We start from the raw sequence: 16,444 nt of genomic DNA, 5'->3' as shown, positions 1-16,444 counted from the left end.
AGCGAGGCTGTTATTTCATAAAGCTACCTATATTGCTCTTGTGCTATAAAAATATAACAGAAAAATTTATTACCTCTGTGCTATTATATTGCAGGCTTATCATATTCCTCCGGGTAAGTGGAGTTGAACGATGCAGCTCTGCTGCTTGTGCTATCTATTGCAAGGACATGTCTTGCTCAAAGTGACCTTTTTAAATGCATGCACTAGAAGTCCCTTTGTCACATCCTGCAGTGATTCCTGCGGCGCATAATCAGGAAGAGGAATTGCAGGAGTGAATTAAAACATAGCTGTTCTTCTGATGTGGGGAGTTCACAGTTTTTTTCGGCATTTGGCTGCAACCTTGTTTTGGCACATTTGAGATCTTTCGCGCAAAGTTTCTTTCAAACTCTGGTGACTCGTCGCACCTAACTGTACAGAATATCGATCTTTCCGGGGTTGTAATTCTCCTGGAGAATCGTTGGGGGTCAAGCTGTAAAGGAGATGGATAAAGGAGATGGGACTGGGAAAAAGGAAATTCCATTATCTTTTCAAGTGCCATTTAGGTCACTGAGCAATATGTGAGAAATAGAGAGGGAACATCTGAGAGGGATAGTAATGGAGAGCACGCCTCGTTTGATGGAAAGTTCCAGCAAAGTTTAAAAAGAGACGATCTCCTGCCTTCAGGTTTCAGCACCACAGATTGGTGGACAGCTCCTCTAATGAGAGCGGTTCTGCGGGAGGCTGCTCAGCAAAAACAGGACAGTCTAAAACAGCAGGGGGTCAAACAGTACCCTTTTCACCATGGACTACCGCACCTGACTGATCAAAGGACACAAAAAATGGACATTTGAATTTGAATTTGAATTTGACATGCTACCATTGGAAAGTTTTGGGTCAATATGTGCATATTTGTATTCGGTAAAGATGAAATTGATCAAAGTATTATAGAAAATAAGCCGTGATGAACAAAAGAGACTTCATTCCGAAACAATAAAAATACCAAACTTTAGATCAGTAGTGTATTTAGTGTATGATTCAGTTTTATGTGTATTAACAAAGGGGGAAAAGTTGCACTTATAGTCACAGCATAAACAAATTGCGCAGTCTGCTGCGGTAACTAATAATTTGATTCCAGAGTTAAAACACATACACTTAAACTGTTGGCAATTCGGAACCTTTAATTTTCCAGTAACCTCTTAATCTTTGCATGGGTAACATTCCCAAAATGACTTATTTCCATTCGTCTTATTTGTAGTCTGTTCATTGATAGTACTCTCACACGCAGGAAGCCACTCCACGTAATGCAACCCAACGTTTCATTATCAACAAGCAATGGACTGCCATGATTGTGTGTGTGTGTGTGATTAATGGTGTGTCTGTGGTGAATGACTGCAGTGATTGGATGCTGGCTACAGAGCTGAGGGCTGGCTTTCTTGATTTTCATCCAGCTCCCTAAAGTTCAGTACACAGATTTCTAGTCTTTTGGCTTACACTCAGAATAGCTTTTATGAGACCTGATCAAACACTCAAATATTTGGAATTGTTTCGCTATACAGGCATGTTCTTTATCCTCCACGATCACTCCTTACACTAGCAGTTATCGCCTCTTGCACACCGTGTAAGTGCGCCCCATGAAAAATTTTAGCCTTTATAATAATGCTTTGGTATTTATTGGTTGAGTTTGAAGGATAGATTTAAAGCCATTTCCTCACTGTTTACAATCCATCATTCCATTGTATGTACAATAACGCTTCAGGAAATGCTTCAGAAAGTCAATCATTAGAAAGGGCTGTACAAATATAGTCTATATGGCAGGTCAGCAAAGACGATGTCCTCTGCTCTCCAAAAACAGAACTCAGGTTTGCCGGCTAATACATACGTGAAGTACTTACAATTGAGTCCGAGGACAGATTTCGGCATTTAAGAATGACAAAAACTAAACGTTAAGATTGCATTAAACCTTTTTTTAATTGTAATGTATTTCTGTGACAGCAAAACTAAATCTTAAGCACATATTATTCCAGTCTTCAGTGTCACATAATCCTTCAGAAATCAATTTTATATGCTGATTTGGTGCCCAAAAAGCATGAAGCTGTCTTCCACATAGAGAACGCGAGGACATTTGGTCCTCACAGAGAAAGCTAAACGTGCACACACCGAAACCGTGCTTTGTCTGCTATTGAATATTCTGCTCTTCTCCAGGTGTTAGTCTCTGGAAACAGAAGAAGCGTGATCCTGCAACCTCTCCTCTCAGACACAAGGTACAAGATCACAGTGACCCCTATTTATGCAGATGGAGAGTCCGCAGCTATGTCCAAGGCCTCTATCGGAAAAACTCGTGAGTATGAATGAACAAACGCTGCTGGAGTTCTAGTAAATGAAGTACATCATCAAAAAAGATACGGTTATGCTAATTACATACTACTTTGGCATAATTATACGGGTTTGAGTTGTGTCCTGGCTCCCTTTCTTCGTTTTAGAAATCATAAAATTAACACTTCATTACGACACAACCCTGCTCGGCTAATTTGAAATATTAAAAACGTCAACAACTCACACTTACTAAATGTTTAGCATGTTCTTATGCAGCATTAGAAATATTTAGTGCCTAGTTATGCAGAACGACCTGGGTTCAATTCCCAAGTTGGAATAAATGAATTTTTAATCTTGTTTTAATAAATCAAGTGAAAACGCAACACTATGCCATTCGTTGTATTAATAGGAGCGTGATCTCATTTAGTTCCATGTTAGTTAGTGATTTCAATAAGTTAATTCATTTGACCTTAAAGCAGTGATGAACCTGAGGCGGATTCACTTCTGATCTAACTAATCGTGTGTGAAAAAAAAAAAACAATACCTGCTACACCAAACCCCCCCTTTTTTTTAAAGCTCACTGAAACAGGATGTAACCCCCAAGTCAAATATCTGTCTCCTTATGGGACATCTTTTGACTCTCAGTTTTAAATCTGCATACTATTATTGCTAATTTTGTCTTGATTATATGAATGCACCAGATATAGGGGCAATGAGCTGAAAATAGATCCTCTTATATCACAGCACCGAGATGCAGTTTATCATCACTGCTTTTGAAGCTGAATGGTCAGTCAATGAACCGCATTCTTTAGCAGGTTAAGTAATATTGATTTTAGCTATAAATAAGCATAATAAATCTCATGCATTCCAGCCCTGGTGTTCCTACTCTAATGAACTGATCAAACCTGTGTGCTTTTCTCTGATGGGATTGATTATCTACAACTTTCTCCCTGTGATCACCTTCAGATTGCAGCCCAGTGTCTGATTAGAGATGCTAATGTCACCTCACGCTGAACTTGAGATCAGGTGTCTGCTAGTTGTCTTGGAAAACCTTTGCCCTTGTTTCTGATTGAGGTTGAGGTTGAATTAATTATGAGTGGGGTGATATTCTCTGCGGAGGAGTGCTAATTATGTGAAAACAGAGACTTTTTTAGGAGAATGCTGGAAATTCAGAGCTACAGCCTGCAGAGAGAAAAAACCAACAACAAAAATGGAATTTCTTTATCAATGTATTGATTGCTTTATTTTCAATGCAATTGTAAATTCAAAGGATGCATATGTTAGGCAAAGATACTGTAAACTGACCAAAAGTGACATAATACATAATACATTTATTGTTATTCTTTTGGAATAACTTTTGGAAAATCTTTAGAGAATCCTGAAAAAAGTATCACAGTATGCCACAAAATATTATGCAGCACAAATGTTATTTCTTGAGCACAAAAGCATAACATTAGAATAAATTCTGAAGAATTATGTGACGTTGAAGATATCGCCATCACAAAAAGAAATTACTAAAAATTCATGATTTATCATTTTAATATATATATATATATATATATAATAATAAAAAACATTATACAAAACATATTATAATAATGTTTTAACTGTATCTTTTATCAGATACACTGGATAATTAGTAGTTCAATCAAGTGTTTTATACAGTTCATTGACCAATAATTAATATTACTTGACCACATTACAAATACTAATCATAATCTCTCTTCTGATTGGTTAGTGCCACTTTCTGGACCCAGTAACCTCAGAGTGTCTGATGAATGGTATAATCGCTTCCGCATCAGCTGGGACGGCCCTCAGTTCCCCACTTTGGGTTACAGAGTCATCTATCAGCCCATTTCTGGTATGTACACACACACACATACACACACACGTTGGCATTAGTGGTATATGAGGACTCTGTAAAGGCATAATGGTTTTTATACTGTATATGTATAACTGTATATGCTATTGTCCTAGACCCACCCCTTACAGGAAACTTTTTACAGGCATTTTTAGATTTTCAAAAAAACAAAAACAGTATGAATTATGTGGACATTGTCAGCGTCACTGTAAACCACCTTCAAATCGTAATACCCATGTCATTAAACACATTTTGTGTCCTCATAAACCACACATGCCAACCCACACACACACAGAGCAAGCATTCATAATGAAGTTTGCATAATGGTCTTTATACTGTCAAAGTGTATTTATTATCACATTACCATACTCCTACCCCTAAACCTATCCCTCACGCAAAAAACTGTCTGCATTTTTATTTCACCTTTTTTATAAGCGTGTTTCCTCGTGGGGACCAAAAATGTTCCCACAAGGTCAAAATGATGTTTGGTCCCCATAACATAGGGAATACAAGTACATTCACGCACACTCACTCGCTCACGTTTTATTCTTTTATTTGGATCCGCAAGGCAAGCAACAAAAAAATTCCATCCAGATACCTTGGGAAGCCAGTTTGCAAAATGACAAGCACACAAGGCTAACGTACATTCTCAAGTCCTTATATTATAACATTCAGCACTCAAGGATAGACAAAACTTCCTATAATGGCTCAAAACTGAACAGAATTTTGCAAGTCTTTTTGCTTTCTGTTTAAACACACAAACACACACACATCTTAACCCTCCAGTCTGTTCGCTTATGTCTCCTATGAATGTTTGTACAATCCCATGTAAAGATGCTGCATAGCATTATATTCCAGAAGTAGCAAAAGAAAAGTCTTGAGACGTATATAAACAGGTAGGATGAATTATTAGCAGCTTGTTGGAAAGGGCATTAACTGTAGGTGGAGATACAGTCTCCACGTCTGCTGCTCTGATTATGACTGCTCTTCCATCTGCAGTCTGAGATTCGATGGTAAACAGAAGCTCTAATGTGGCTGCAGCACACCAGAGGGAAAAATATCACGCTCCTCTGTTTTCCACTCAAGTCCAGCCCAATAAATTCCTTTATTCCATTATATGATCTTAAACTCCCATCTGCGGTGGAGAGAAATGGCTTCTCCACCTACATTTAATGTCCTTCCAAACTGCTCCCAACAGCTGCTAATAATTCATCCCACCACCGGTCATTTCTACTGTCCAGAGCTTGTTTTCTGTGTGTGTCGATGAAGGGGAGGATTCACTTGTTCTCATTTCGTTTCACATCTAGTTTTCCCAGGCTTTCTGATGGTTATAGTGTAATGCTATGAGTGCAAGTGTCTGTGAAATCCACCCGTTCTTTTCCTGTGGCTTTTTTTAGTTTTGTCTGTGATGTTGATGTAGAGAGGCATCATAGGCATTTAGTTTATGTGGGCCAGAATACAGTATTTTTTCTTTTTGTTTCTATGCTGTATGAATGTTGAATATGCTTAAAGGGACACACAATGTAAAGTAATTTCAGTATTTTAATGTACTAAATACAATAGGCATACTTAGACATTCACAGTCCAAATTCTTGTTTAGAACTAAAGCCTTAGTTCACCGAAACAAATCATCTGTTTCATAGTCTTTCATAGATCTTTTCAATGTCCCTCCAGTTTACAAACCTGTCTAACTGTCTAAGTTTAAGTTCAACTAATTTCTTGCTGACTCTGATCCGGCTTGCTCGTTCGAAGGGAAGATTTCCAGTGAATAATAATATAAATTTAGCAAGGAAGAGATAAAAATGTACAAACACTAGAATTTCTTCCTTCAGAAGACTAGTAAGAGAAGTAAGATTCATCCTACAATGCTGAAGCTGGTTGCCTTCAACTTTTAACAGTGCTGTAAAAAAATCAAAGGTTGAAAGAATTTAAATGTTTAAGGCAACCAGATTTAGCAAATTTTGGAGTTTGCTCAACTATTATTTTTTTTTACAGTGTAAATCCAAGAAAAAAATAAATCATGGTTTCCACAGAAATATTAAGAAGCACAACTGTTTTCAACATTGAAACAGAAACAGAAGGCTAGCGTAATGATGCTGAAAATGTAGCATAAATTACAATAAATCTGTGAACACAACACACTTCTTTCATCAAAATCTTGCCAGATTCAAACCTTTAATTGTCAGAGTTTTGTAATAGCAGTTTTTTAAGCCCTAAATCATCCTAGACTGATTTCTAAAGAATCATGTGACACCAAAGACTGCAGTAATGATGAAAATGTATATATATATATATATATATATATATATATATATATATATATATATATATATATATATTAAAATAGAACAATTATTTTAAATTGTGAATATACTTTACAATGTAACTTTTACAATATTTATTAATCAAATAAATACAGTTTAACATAAGACACTTCTTTCATAAAAATAATCTTTTATCTATTATATATATATATATATATATATATATATATATATATATATATATATATATATATATATAATTTCTTTTTCTTAAAATCTTTATATCCTGTTCATTGTGCACAAACAGTAACTTTTGTTTTTCACAGAAAGAAAGCAAGTCATGCAGAAATGTGTATGACTAAATGCTGACAGATTTTTTTTAATCACAAAGCATAAACTTGGTGTTAAAAAGTTAGTCTTTCAGAATAGAACGGGAGAATTTATTTGGGAAAAAAAAACTACAAACGCGTCATCTATACCAGCCCTTGAAATAGTTGACAGTTTTTTCAGTAAGGTTGCTCGTATTGTTTTCAGCTCTTGTCTCGCTCTGTGCGCAGTGTCAGGTCCGGCTCTGGAGACGTTTGTAGGGGATGATGTGAGCACCCTGCTGATCCTCAATCTGTTGAGTGACACGGAGTACAGCGTTCAGGTCATCGCCTCCTACTCCACCGGCTCCAGCCAACCCCTCACCGGCAAGGGCAAAACACGTGAGTCTCCCTCCGCACGAACACACACCTGAACACAATTACACCCGAATCTGCGCTCATCCAGCTTTGTCACACCCAGCGTGAGATCTGTACTTTACTCCCAACAGCCCACAATCATTTTGTAGCTGCATCACATCGCATTCATAGATGTAATTTGCCTCCTGTGTGATCGTCCTTTGCTAATACCGTTTTCGATAATATGCGGCAGCGATAGTATCGCGTTGTAAGCCGACTGGCAGGAACTATCCCTTTTGTCTGTTAATGAAACCAGAAGCTGCTCTTTGATAGGCAGCCTGCTACACATATATCAACATTCAGACAGACAGCTCCAGTAATGACAGTCCTTTGCATATAAATTTGATATCGCCAGGTACATCACAAAGTAATACCTGTTTTAGCGATTCTCATCAAAAAGCAAACAGATTATGTTTTCTCAGGGAGAGCTGAGGCCATCCATCAGTGGGCTGTGGTGTCACCAGCCCAATATCAGTCACCACTGTCTTAGTCAGATAAGCTGACAGAGCGCTATCACTGAAAAAAAAAAAAAACATTTCTAATAATGTATAAGGGGAAGCTAAGGCATGTTATATACAATATCTGTCAGCAGAGTTATTTAAGTGTTAAGTGTTACACTGTTTTGGCATAATCGGTATGAAACATTATAATATATTATATATTATATATAAAGCGTTTCACTCACGTATCAATGAAATTAGATATGTGTAACTGTACAATGTGTGTAAGGGTAAAAAATCTAACTTTCTGGGTCTTTAAAAAGTCTTGTATTAAGTTTTTCTTACCCTCCACATTTAAAGAAATGAATAAACAACAGATTTTTAAATCTAATCCACATTTTTAATAATATTTCACAATATTACTATTTTTTAAATTGTAGTTGGTATTTTTGTTTTGTTTTTGTTTTGAAGCTTGAAAATCATATTTCACAGTTCAGCATATTTGATTATTTCATCATTTCAAATGTCAATTTACATTTCAAATGTAGTTAACAATTTATGTTTTTTATGTTCTTCTAATTTTTTCCTTTGGGAAAAAAGTAAGTGGCAAGCCCCGAAGGTCTAAATGTAAAAAATTCTGATTTTTTTTTTTTCTTAGAAATGTAATTATAAGTATTTCACTTCAACATGAATCCATTACGGTGCAAATTGCCTTAAATAATACTTAAATCTAGTTATGAAGTACAATTACTAAGTATTTGTTAAACTGTTAAACATATATAGTTTCCTTCAAATTAGATTAATGATGACTCAGCAGAATATAGCTAGAGACAGTTGACTAAAGGAAAAAGACTACCGACACAAAAAGCCTGACACATCGCCAAGGGTGTGATGGCTTTTTTTAGGGTTCACTTGTGGCAGTGCTGACTCACTTTGTGCAAGAAAACACCTGACCAAACAAAAAACTTGATACGTGTTAGTCCGGTGCTTATAATATAAGACAAAACAAAACATTTATTTATGTATGCATGCATTTATTTTTTAATTCATTCAGGCAAAACAGTGTCAAAATGTATTGTGTGCGGATAATTTATATGTATTTTTATTCATGCTGTCAATTAATCGCGACTAGTCGCATTAAAAAATAGCCTATATTTATTATGCATATATAAATATACACATATACATGATATAATTTTTTATAATATTAAAATGTATCTATTAATATTGTAGTGCTGTCAAATGGTTAATCGTTTGAAAGCAGTGACTAGATATTTTCTTCTTTTTAAATATAGTTTAATAAATGTAACATATTTTTCTTAAATATATACATGCTTGTGTGTGTGTTTATGTGTACATAATAAATATAAACAGTACACAAAATCTTTTATTTTGGATGCGTTTAATCGCGATTAATCATTTGACGGCACTACTTTCAATATATATCTGGGCTTGCCCAAACAAAGTCCAGTCAATCTCAGAGATTATTCCTTCACACTTCGTGGCTCTCTGAGGAACCTCCCATATCGTCTCACCCGACACAATGACATCTGCATACCCCCTGCTCTTTGGGGTCCATCAATTTTTCATACGTTTCTGTTTGACCTTTGAATAATTGAATGCACAATAATGGATTTCCACCTCCTTGTATTAGTACTATCAGCCAGAGGCCCTTTTTGCATGCATATAGTTCATTAAAATAGTTTATATAAGGAAGAAAGCTTGTCGCATGCATTATTCAAAGCCTTAAACGAATCACCACCACTGTGCGCCATATGTTTTGTGCACAGTCTCCGTTTTTAATCTAAAATCTCCAAGTCTCATACGCGACTGACACGATGTTCCGTTGCGCAGCGTGAATTTCAATGGACAGCCTGATTGCATAAGTAGTTCCTTTTTAGGATCTGGCTAAAGATAATATCGAGACGCAAGGCAGTGTCCCGCCACATGGAAGTTTTCCAGTACAAGCAGAATTCGGGTTCGCCACAGCTTTTGGCGTGTAGAAAGCGTGGGACTCTTGTTTGTTGCGACACGGCCACAATCGTGTTTGTGTTTCAAATACTACGAGCTCCAAAGTCGAGTATTGTTTTGAGCGACTAATGCGGACCATGTGCTGTGGCTCGGGGCTTGCGTTTCGCTGACCAAAAATGTGATAATTCCAAAACAAGCCTATTTTTTTGGCTTTTAAATGAGTTTTCTTTCGCACAGCACATTTTGTGTGGTTTGCGCGAAGGGAAGGAAAACAAAGAAAGAAATGGTTAAGGCCATTTGTGGCTTTTAAGTGGAGAGCGTATTTGTTAAGAATACCGTTTGAACCTCTCGCTTTCCTCTCAGATGTGTTTTTCTGGCCATTAGTTTTGCCTGGCTTGCAGTATTTAAAGAGTTTCGCGGAAATCGGAGGAGATCATAAATAGGGTGCTGGTTTCCAGAGAAGTGAAGCCTACAGGTTTTGTCCCGTAACCTGAAGCACAAAGGAGCCGCTGACTGCCCTATGGCTCATTAGCCATTACTGTATACATGTGCTGTTTCATTTCAGAACATTAGACTGCATTAGAGAAGCAACGCTCGAGGCTTTCCTCTCGATACACACCAACGTGTACAAATCAAAGCTTTCATTCAGGTTTAATACGCCGCTGTTCAACAGTCCGGGGTCTATTGTATTATATCTGAATGTTTTTGAAAGTCTTGTTCAGAAAGCCTGTATTTCATTTAAAAAATTTGTTGCATAGCGAGAAATAATAATATAATTTACATACATATACTTTATCAATATACCAATATACCAAAACAGTTGCAGGGTGATAAAAAGGATTTGAGGATTTTTCTGAATTTTTTGATAAATAGAGAACTTAAAATAACAGCATTTAAAAAATCTTTATAGCTATTTTTGATCAATTTATTTTTTAAAAGAAATTGTAGAAATTGTAAGATTTAAATGTGTTGACACTGACACTTTGTTAATGAATCCTTGCTGAATAAAAGCATAATTTTGTTTAAAATAATAATAACAATAAATAAATAAACTTTTGAATGGTATTTGATTATTTAAGAAAAAAATATTTAGCACTACTAATATAAACCATGTGCTGTGGCTTCGACTTGTTCTTTTCTAAGCAAAAAATATGTATTTATTTATTTAGTATTTATTTTCTTACCTCTTGTTAAAAACAGCTGCAGTGTAATATTTTCTCTTTTTTGTGGAAGAGACTTTAAGGTTTTTTTAATTGATAGAGAGCTCATAATAACAAATACTAATCTTTTGTTACATTGTAGATGTTTCAATAAGAAGCACATTTTAAATGAAACGCTTTCCTCCTGTTTATATCTTAAATGGATAGATTACCAAAAAGTAAATTTCTGTCCTCAGTTACTCACCTTCATGTTGTTTTTGTCCGTACAGTACAATACAAGCTACAAAACAACACCGGACCCTATTAATTTTCATTGTATGGATTAACAAAACACACAGAATATCCAAGCTCTGCTTTGCGCTTAATTGATCTTGTTTCTTGTTTTTTTTTCTTGCAGTGCTCCTGGGGGTGAAGAATCTCAGCACGTACCAGGTGCTCAGCAGCAGCTTGTGTGCCCAATGGCAGCCTCACCGCCACGCCACCGTCTACAGAGTCGTCATTGAGTCACTGCTCAGTGAGTGACACACACACACACACACACACACACACACACACACACACACACACACACACACACACACACACACTCTCTCTCAGAACTCAAGCACAGCACAAAGCTATAAGGTGGCTTCCTGTTTTGCAATATTGACATAAATTTCAGTTTTGTTCAATTTCAGTTTCAGAGGTAATGGGATATTATGGCTCATTTCAGCGCAGACCTCTTGGCCTCTGGGCTGTTCTACAAAACTCTTTTATTGTATGCATATTGCTCTACTAGCGTGTGACATGGTTTCGATTCAAATTTAAAACAGCAGAGTCAAAAGCCCTTTTCCCGTTATTGCTTTTTTTTATTCCTGCCTGATACCTCACCGGCCCAGCTTATCTCGCAATCCTGGAAATCTTCTGTTCCACTTCCAGCATGTGACTGCTCAGATGGCTACCAGCTCAGTAATACTATTAAAACCAGATCCTGCCTGAAGCCCCTGTGTGTGTGTGTGTGTGTTCACTTGTATATGAAGTGAATGACAGTCACTTTTTTCAAAGAGACAGAACGATAGAAGAATCTTCAGTTACTTTTGAACTTATTTTGACAGTTAAACCTTGAAAATTTAATTCTCAAATATTATCTGGGTTGATAATGGCTTTTAGATCATAATCTAAAAATAATAAGAATAATTGTGATGTTCAAATTCCTGCTTTTCTGGCTTGACTGAGATATGATCTTTTTTAACATTTAAAATAATTACCAATAACTATATTTTTTTAATGCTTTTATCCGGCAAGCATGTATTGGATTTACCAAAATATATTAAAGCTGTTAGATAAATACTGTTCTTTGAACTTTCTGTTCATAAAATAATACTGCCGAAAAACGTGTATCATGGTTATTTTAAGAACATTAATCTGCCACACAAATGTTTTCAATATTAATAATAAGGAAAAAAAAATTAATTGAGATTAAATTAGCATATGATATCTGAAGGATCAGAAGACAGAAGTAATGACAACCCAGAAATAAATGAGATTAAAAAAAAAAAAATATATATATATATATATATATATATATATATATATATATATATATATATATATATATATATATATATATTATCACGTCTCTGGACTCTTTGTTTTTGTTTTTGTCTCGTGCCACGTGCTCTGTGTGCCCTGCCTTTAGTTCATGTTGATTGTCTATCGTCTTCAGCTGTGTCCTGTTAATTTAGTTAATTACCCTGTGTACTTAAGTCCTGTGTTTTCAGTTCCGTTTGTCTGATCTCGTCCGTATGTGCGTGTGATTTTGTTCAGCCTGCCTGCCTGCCTGTATTTGTATCGTTTACTTTCATCTCCGAATGTGGATTAAATCGTTTATTTTCATTTATAGTCATTGTCTGCTCTCGTGGCCTTTCACACGCGTGACATATATAAAGTAAATAAATGGATAGATAGATAAATAAAAATTCTGTTCTAAAGATGTTAACAGGTCTAGGTAGTCAATTCAGTAAAACTTTTATAAAGTAAAAGATAATGAAGTGAAAATAATAAATTATTCATTATTAAAGCTATTTTAATTCTATGTTTCGAATTAGAAAGATTTTTGTTGAAGAGTTGGAGAATAAAGTTGTAATTGAAGAATAACAGATGCTTATTACCCTGTAGTCATGGTAAACTATGCCTACACATATAAATTATAATACTGCTGAAGTTTGTGAGAAGACTAAAGGTGAATGCATGTGTATTTTCCCGTACTAAAACTCCCGCTGCCTTTCTTCTGGCCCTCTTCTAGTCAAATAATATCCAAACTTTGGTAACTGTAGGAACGGCGCGTTCATTTCTTGTCATCTCACTCGTAGGGAAAATTTGGCTGAGGAATTTGAGCCATTCATATGAATCCTCAGCACTGAGCGCTCATGGTGAAGCGAAGCGTTCCTGCGTGCAAATGCGAGGAAAGGGAGGAACTGTCCTGCTTGTGCCAGAGATGTGACTGGACTGAGAAGTGCAGTCTGTTGAAACAAACGCTTAAAGGAGGATAGATGTTTACTGAGCCGAGCCGGAGCGCTTGCCAGCTACTTTTCCATAGAGCGGGAACGTAATAGGCAAATGCCACATCCCATTGTTTGATCAGCTCCACAATCAAAGCATGTCTGAGCGAGGGAATATCGTTGATCTTATTATAACACCCCAATTTCTCCAGTCCACATTATCATTGGAAAATGCAAAGAAAACATATCAATTTTTTGCATAATGCACTCTAGAGGCTTTTTCTCTTTCAAGATCGCGCTCGAAAAGAAGGCGCTTTGGGAAATATCTTATTAAAGAAAACCTTTTCCCTGTTTTTTTCTTATTTAATAGTGATATAATCCTGCTTCTGAACAGCCCGGCCATTTATATTCCCAACGGACGCAGCTGTTTAATGGCAGACAAATTAAGATGTATGAACCAAGTCGAGCTGGATATTAATGTCCGCCATCACAAACAAAACAAAGAGATCGATGGATAGATATCTAGGAAAAATAAACCAGAATTGGCATAAGCGAGTGCACCTTCGCGTTTAGAAAGTAAAACGAGTGCAAAGAATAAGAAAGTGCTTTTTTCAGACTCAAGCTTATCGTTGGTTCACCCATTTCCCCGCATTTTTTTGAACCCTACGCACCGAATGGACCAAGGTTATTCTTCTCTGAGCCCAAGCATTGGTCATTTAGCTTTAAAAAAATAATTGAAGCTATGAAGATGATAAATAGCAGTACTGCTGGCCCCTACCCTGGGATTTGACTATCGCATTTCCTAAAAGATGATTTACTCTTAGTTCATTTCATTTAAACGACCGGTTTTGTGAGCGACGACACGCGGCCGTTAAAAATAACAACCGCTGTGGTGCCGCTTCTGTCATTTACAACTTCAGGCTTTGTTTATAGCCCGAGGACTTGAATGGCACTGTCTGATTAATTAGCACAACTGTTTGCTTGAGAAAGCTGTCGTGATTGCTTTTTATTTTCCTTCGTTTGTCGCTTGAATGCCAATCTTGCTGCTTTGACTTTCTCGCAGATGGTCAGAAACAGGAAGTGAGGGTCGGTGGCGGTGCGTCCAGAGAGTGCTTCTTCAGTCTGACCCCCAACACCCAGTACAAGATCAGCGTCTACACTCTCTTACAGGACACAGAGGGTCCCGCCGTCACCACTATGGCGACAACCGGTAAATACACAGATAACTGTAGATTTTACACCGTTGTGAGACATGGTCTGTTCGGTTGGTTTTATCGTTGCCCATCCCTTATAACCTGATTTTTAATTGTGGTGGATTAAATATGGCATCTGTCCTTAAGACTTATTGGGGTGTTAAATTAGGTCAAACACTACACATCCCTGGGGTCTTTTAAGGCTCCAGTAAAACACCTGAAGGTGACTTAGTTTGTTGCCTTTGAGTAAGAAAACAATCTTTGTACAGCAGATACCTTTATTATTTTATTTGCCACCAGTGTTATCTAGAATGTGCGGAGGCCCTTTGATGCAATGGAATAAAAAAGTTAAACTTTATATCAAAGAATTCACAATATTTTTTATTTCTCAGAACTGTTTCATGTCTCACAATTTCGAGTTTGCAGCTCACTTATTTAATTTTGTTTCTCATAATTATGCGTTTACATCTTTAGTTAGAATCTCTAAAAGGCATAAACAGATGTTACAATCCAGCATTTACTTTTTTTTATGTTTTATTCTTCTGTGGCAGAAATTGGCTTCCACAAAACTGACTGAAGCATTCATAAACAGAAAAATAAGAATTTATGAGCTGAGAATCTATTTGTTGTTAGACTCAAACAACAACAACAACAACAACAACAACAAAGATCTCAATATGTGGCCTTGTCAAATTTGATCAACATTCTTATTCTTATATATATATTATATATTATATTATTCTTATATGGTCTTGTTTTCCTAAACATTCAAAACATAAAAAATGCTATCCATCATTTGCTAGGTCTTGTTGAAAGTGCTAGTCTAAATGTAAAGATTAATTCATTCTTTCAAAGTGACTCTTAAGAAAATAGCTACTTTTTAAAAATATAAATAGTACATATTACAATAAAAATATGCAAACATTCTTACACTTTTATATTATTACATTTGTACCCATGCGCCTAATGGCATACGTTTTCCCAATGAACCTGAATTCACCCAATATGCATGTGTATACTATATAAAATAATCCTCAAAAAAACATGGTGCACAACTGTTTACAATACTGATAACAACAGCAACTCAACACAATAAAATCATTTCTGAAGGATCATGTGCCACTGAACACTGGAGTAATGACATCACAGGAATATATTAAAATAAAGTTTTGTTTTTTTGTTTTAAAATATGTATTTTATTGATATTCTTTACTTTTTTGTTTTACTACGTTTTGATTCATGCCATAAATTTGTTATGTTTCGATTTTTTTATTTAAAAAACTCTAAAAATGATGATTAAATGCATTTTTTCAATTTATGGCAATTATGTATCACTGTAAAAGTTTTATTGTATATAGCTCACATGTTAGATTGTCAGCACTTGATACAGGTCAATTCAAGCCGATGAAGGGAAGGCAACATCTTCCCTCGACACACTCAATCATTGCCTGAGAAACAGATTGAACCACTGTCAGAAGAGCATTGTGTCCTTTTTCTTTTACAATTGGGTTTCCGTTGAGATCCCAAATCTGATTGTGTGTAATAAAGTGAAGACAGCCAGGCCCTGCTCTGGTTTATGTATTGTTTTGTTGTTTCTGCAGCTCCGGCACCCACCCAGCCACCGACTGCACCACCCACCACCATCCCTCCTCCCACCATCCCCCCAGCCAAAGAAGGTATGACACCAGTCTGGGAAAAACTGGCCTGTCTGCCATTGTTTTTCCCTGTTTGTTGGCCATGTCCCTATGTGTTGTGTGACCTTTCACTAACGTACATCTCTGCTGACAGCTAACCTTTTCTTATTCTCTGAGCCACTCCGAACTCAATAAATATGTCTGAGTCTCCCCAACACATCTGATAAAAGCACACGGAACTTATTTAACCTCCTTATATAGATCTTATTTTAGATCCTTCATTTCCAACGTCATGGTGAATATATTTCTGTTACACTGTTTATTGTGTTGAATGCATCATAAAGTAACACCTGAATGATTTCTTGGCCTGAAACTGAATGCTTCTTTTTCGGCTTTTGGGGCCTGCATGTCACACGTTACTCTTATT

At 36.3% G+C, this 16,444-nt stretch overlaps 1 protein-coding gene across 7 annotated transcripts in view; it reads left to right on the top strand.

Annotated features, from left to right (window-relative positions):
- col14a1a (collagen, type XIV, alpha 1a) overlaps positions 1–16,444 on the top strand; it is a 105,010-nt gene that overhangs the window by 42,096 nt on the left and 46,470 nt on the right. For all 7 annotated transcript variants that reach the window (XM_043261932.1, XM_043261934.1, XM_043261928.1 and 4 more), the window contains 6 exons: positions 2,182–2,317; positions 4,031–4,153; positions 6,975–7,124; positions 11,108–11,224; positions 14,254–14,400; positions 15,985–16,059. In XM_043261932.1, the coding sequence (XP_043117867.1) occupies positions 2,182–2,317; positions 4,031–4,153; positions 6,975–7,124; positions 11,108–11,224; positions 14,254–14,400; positions 15,985–16,059 (748 nt within the window). The remainder of the gene's footprint in view (positions 1–2,181; positions 2,318–4,030; positions 4,154–6,974; positions 7,125–11,107; positions 11,225–14,253; positions 14,401–15,984; positions 16,060–16,444) is intronic.

This window comes from Puntigrus tetrazona, chromosome 16 (genome assembly GCF_018831695.1).
Source record: "Puntigrus tetrazona isolate hp1 chromosome 16, ASM1883169v1, whole genome shotgun sequence".
Lineage (NCBI taxonomy): Eukaryota > Metazoa > Chordata > Actinopteri > Cypriniformes > Cyprinidae > Puntigrus > Puntigrus tetrazona.
Note: the sequence above shows the minus strand (reverse complement) of the source record. Positions and strands in the feature narration are given on the sequence as shown.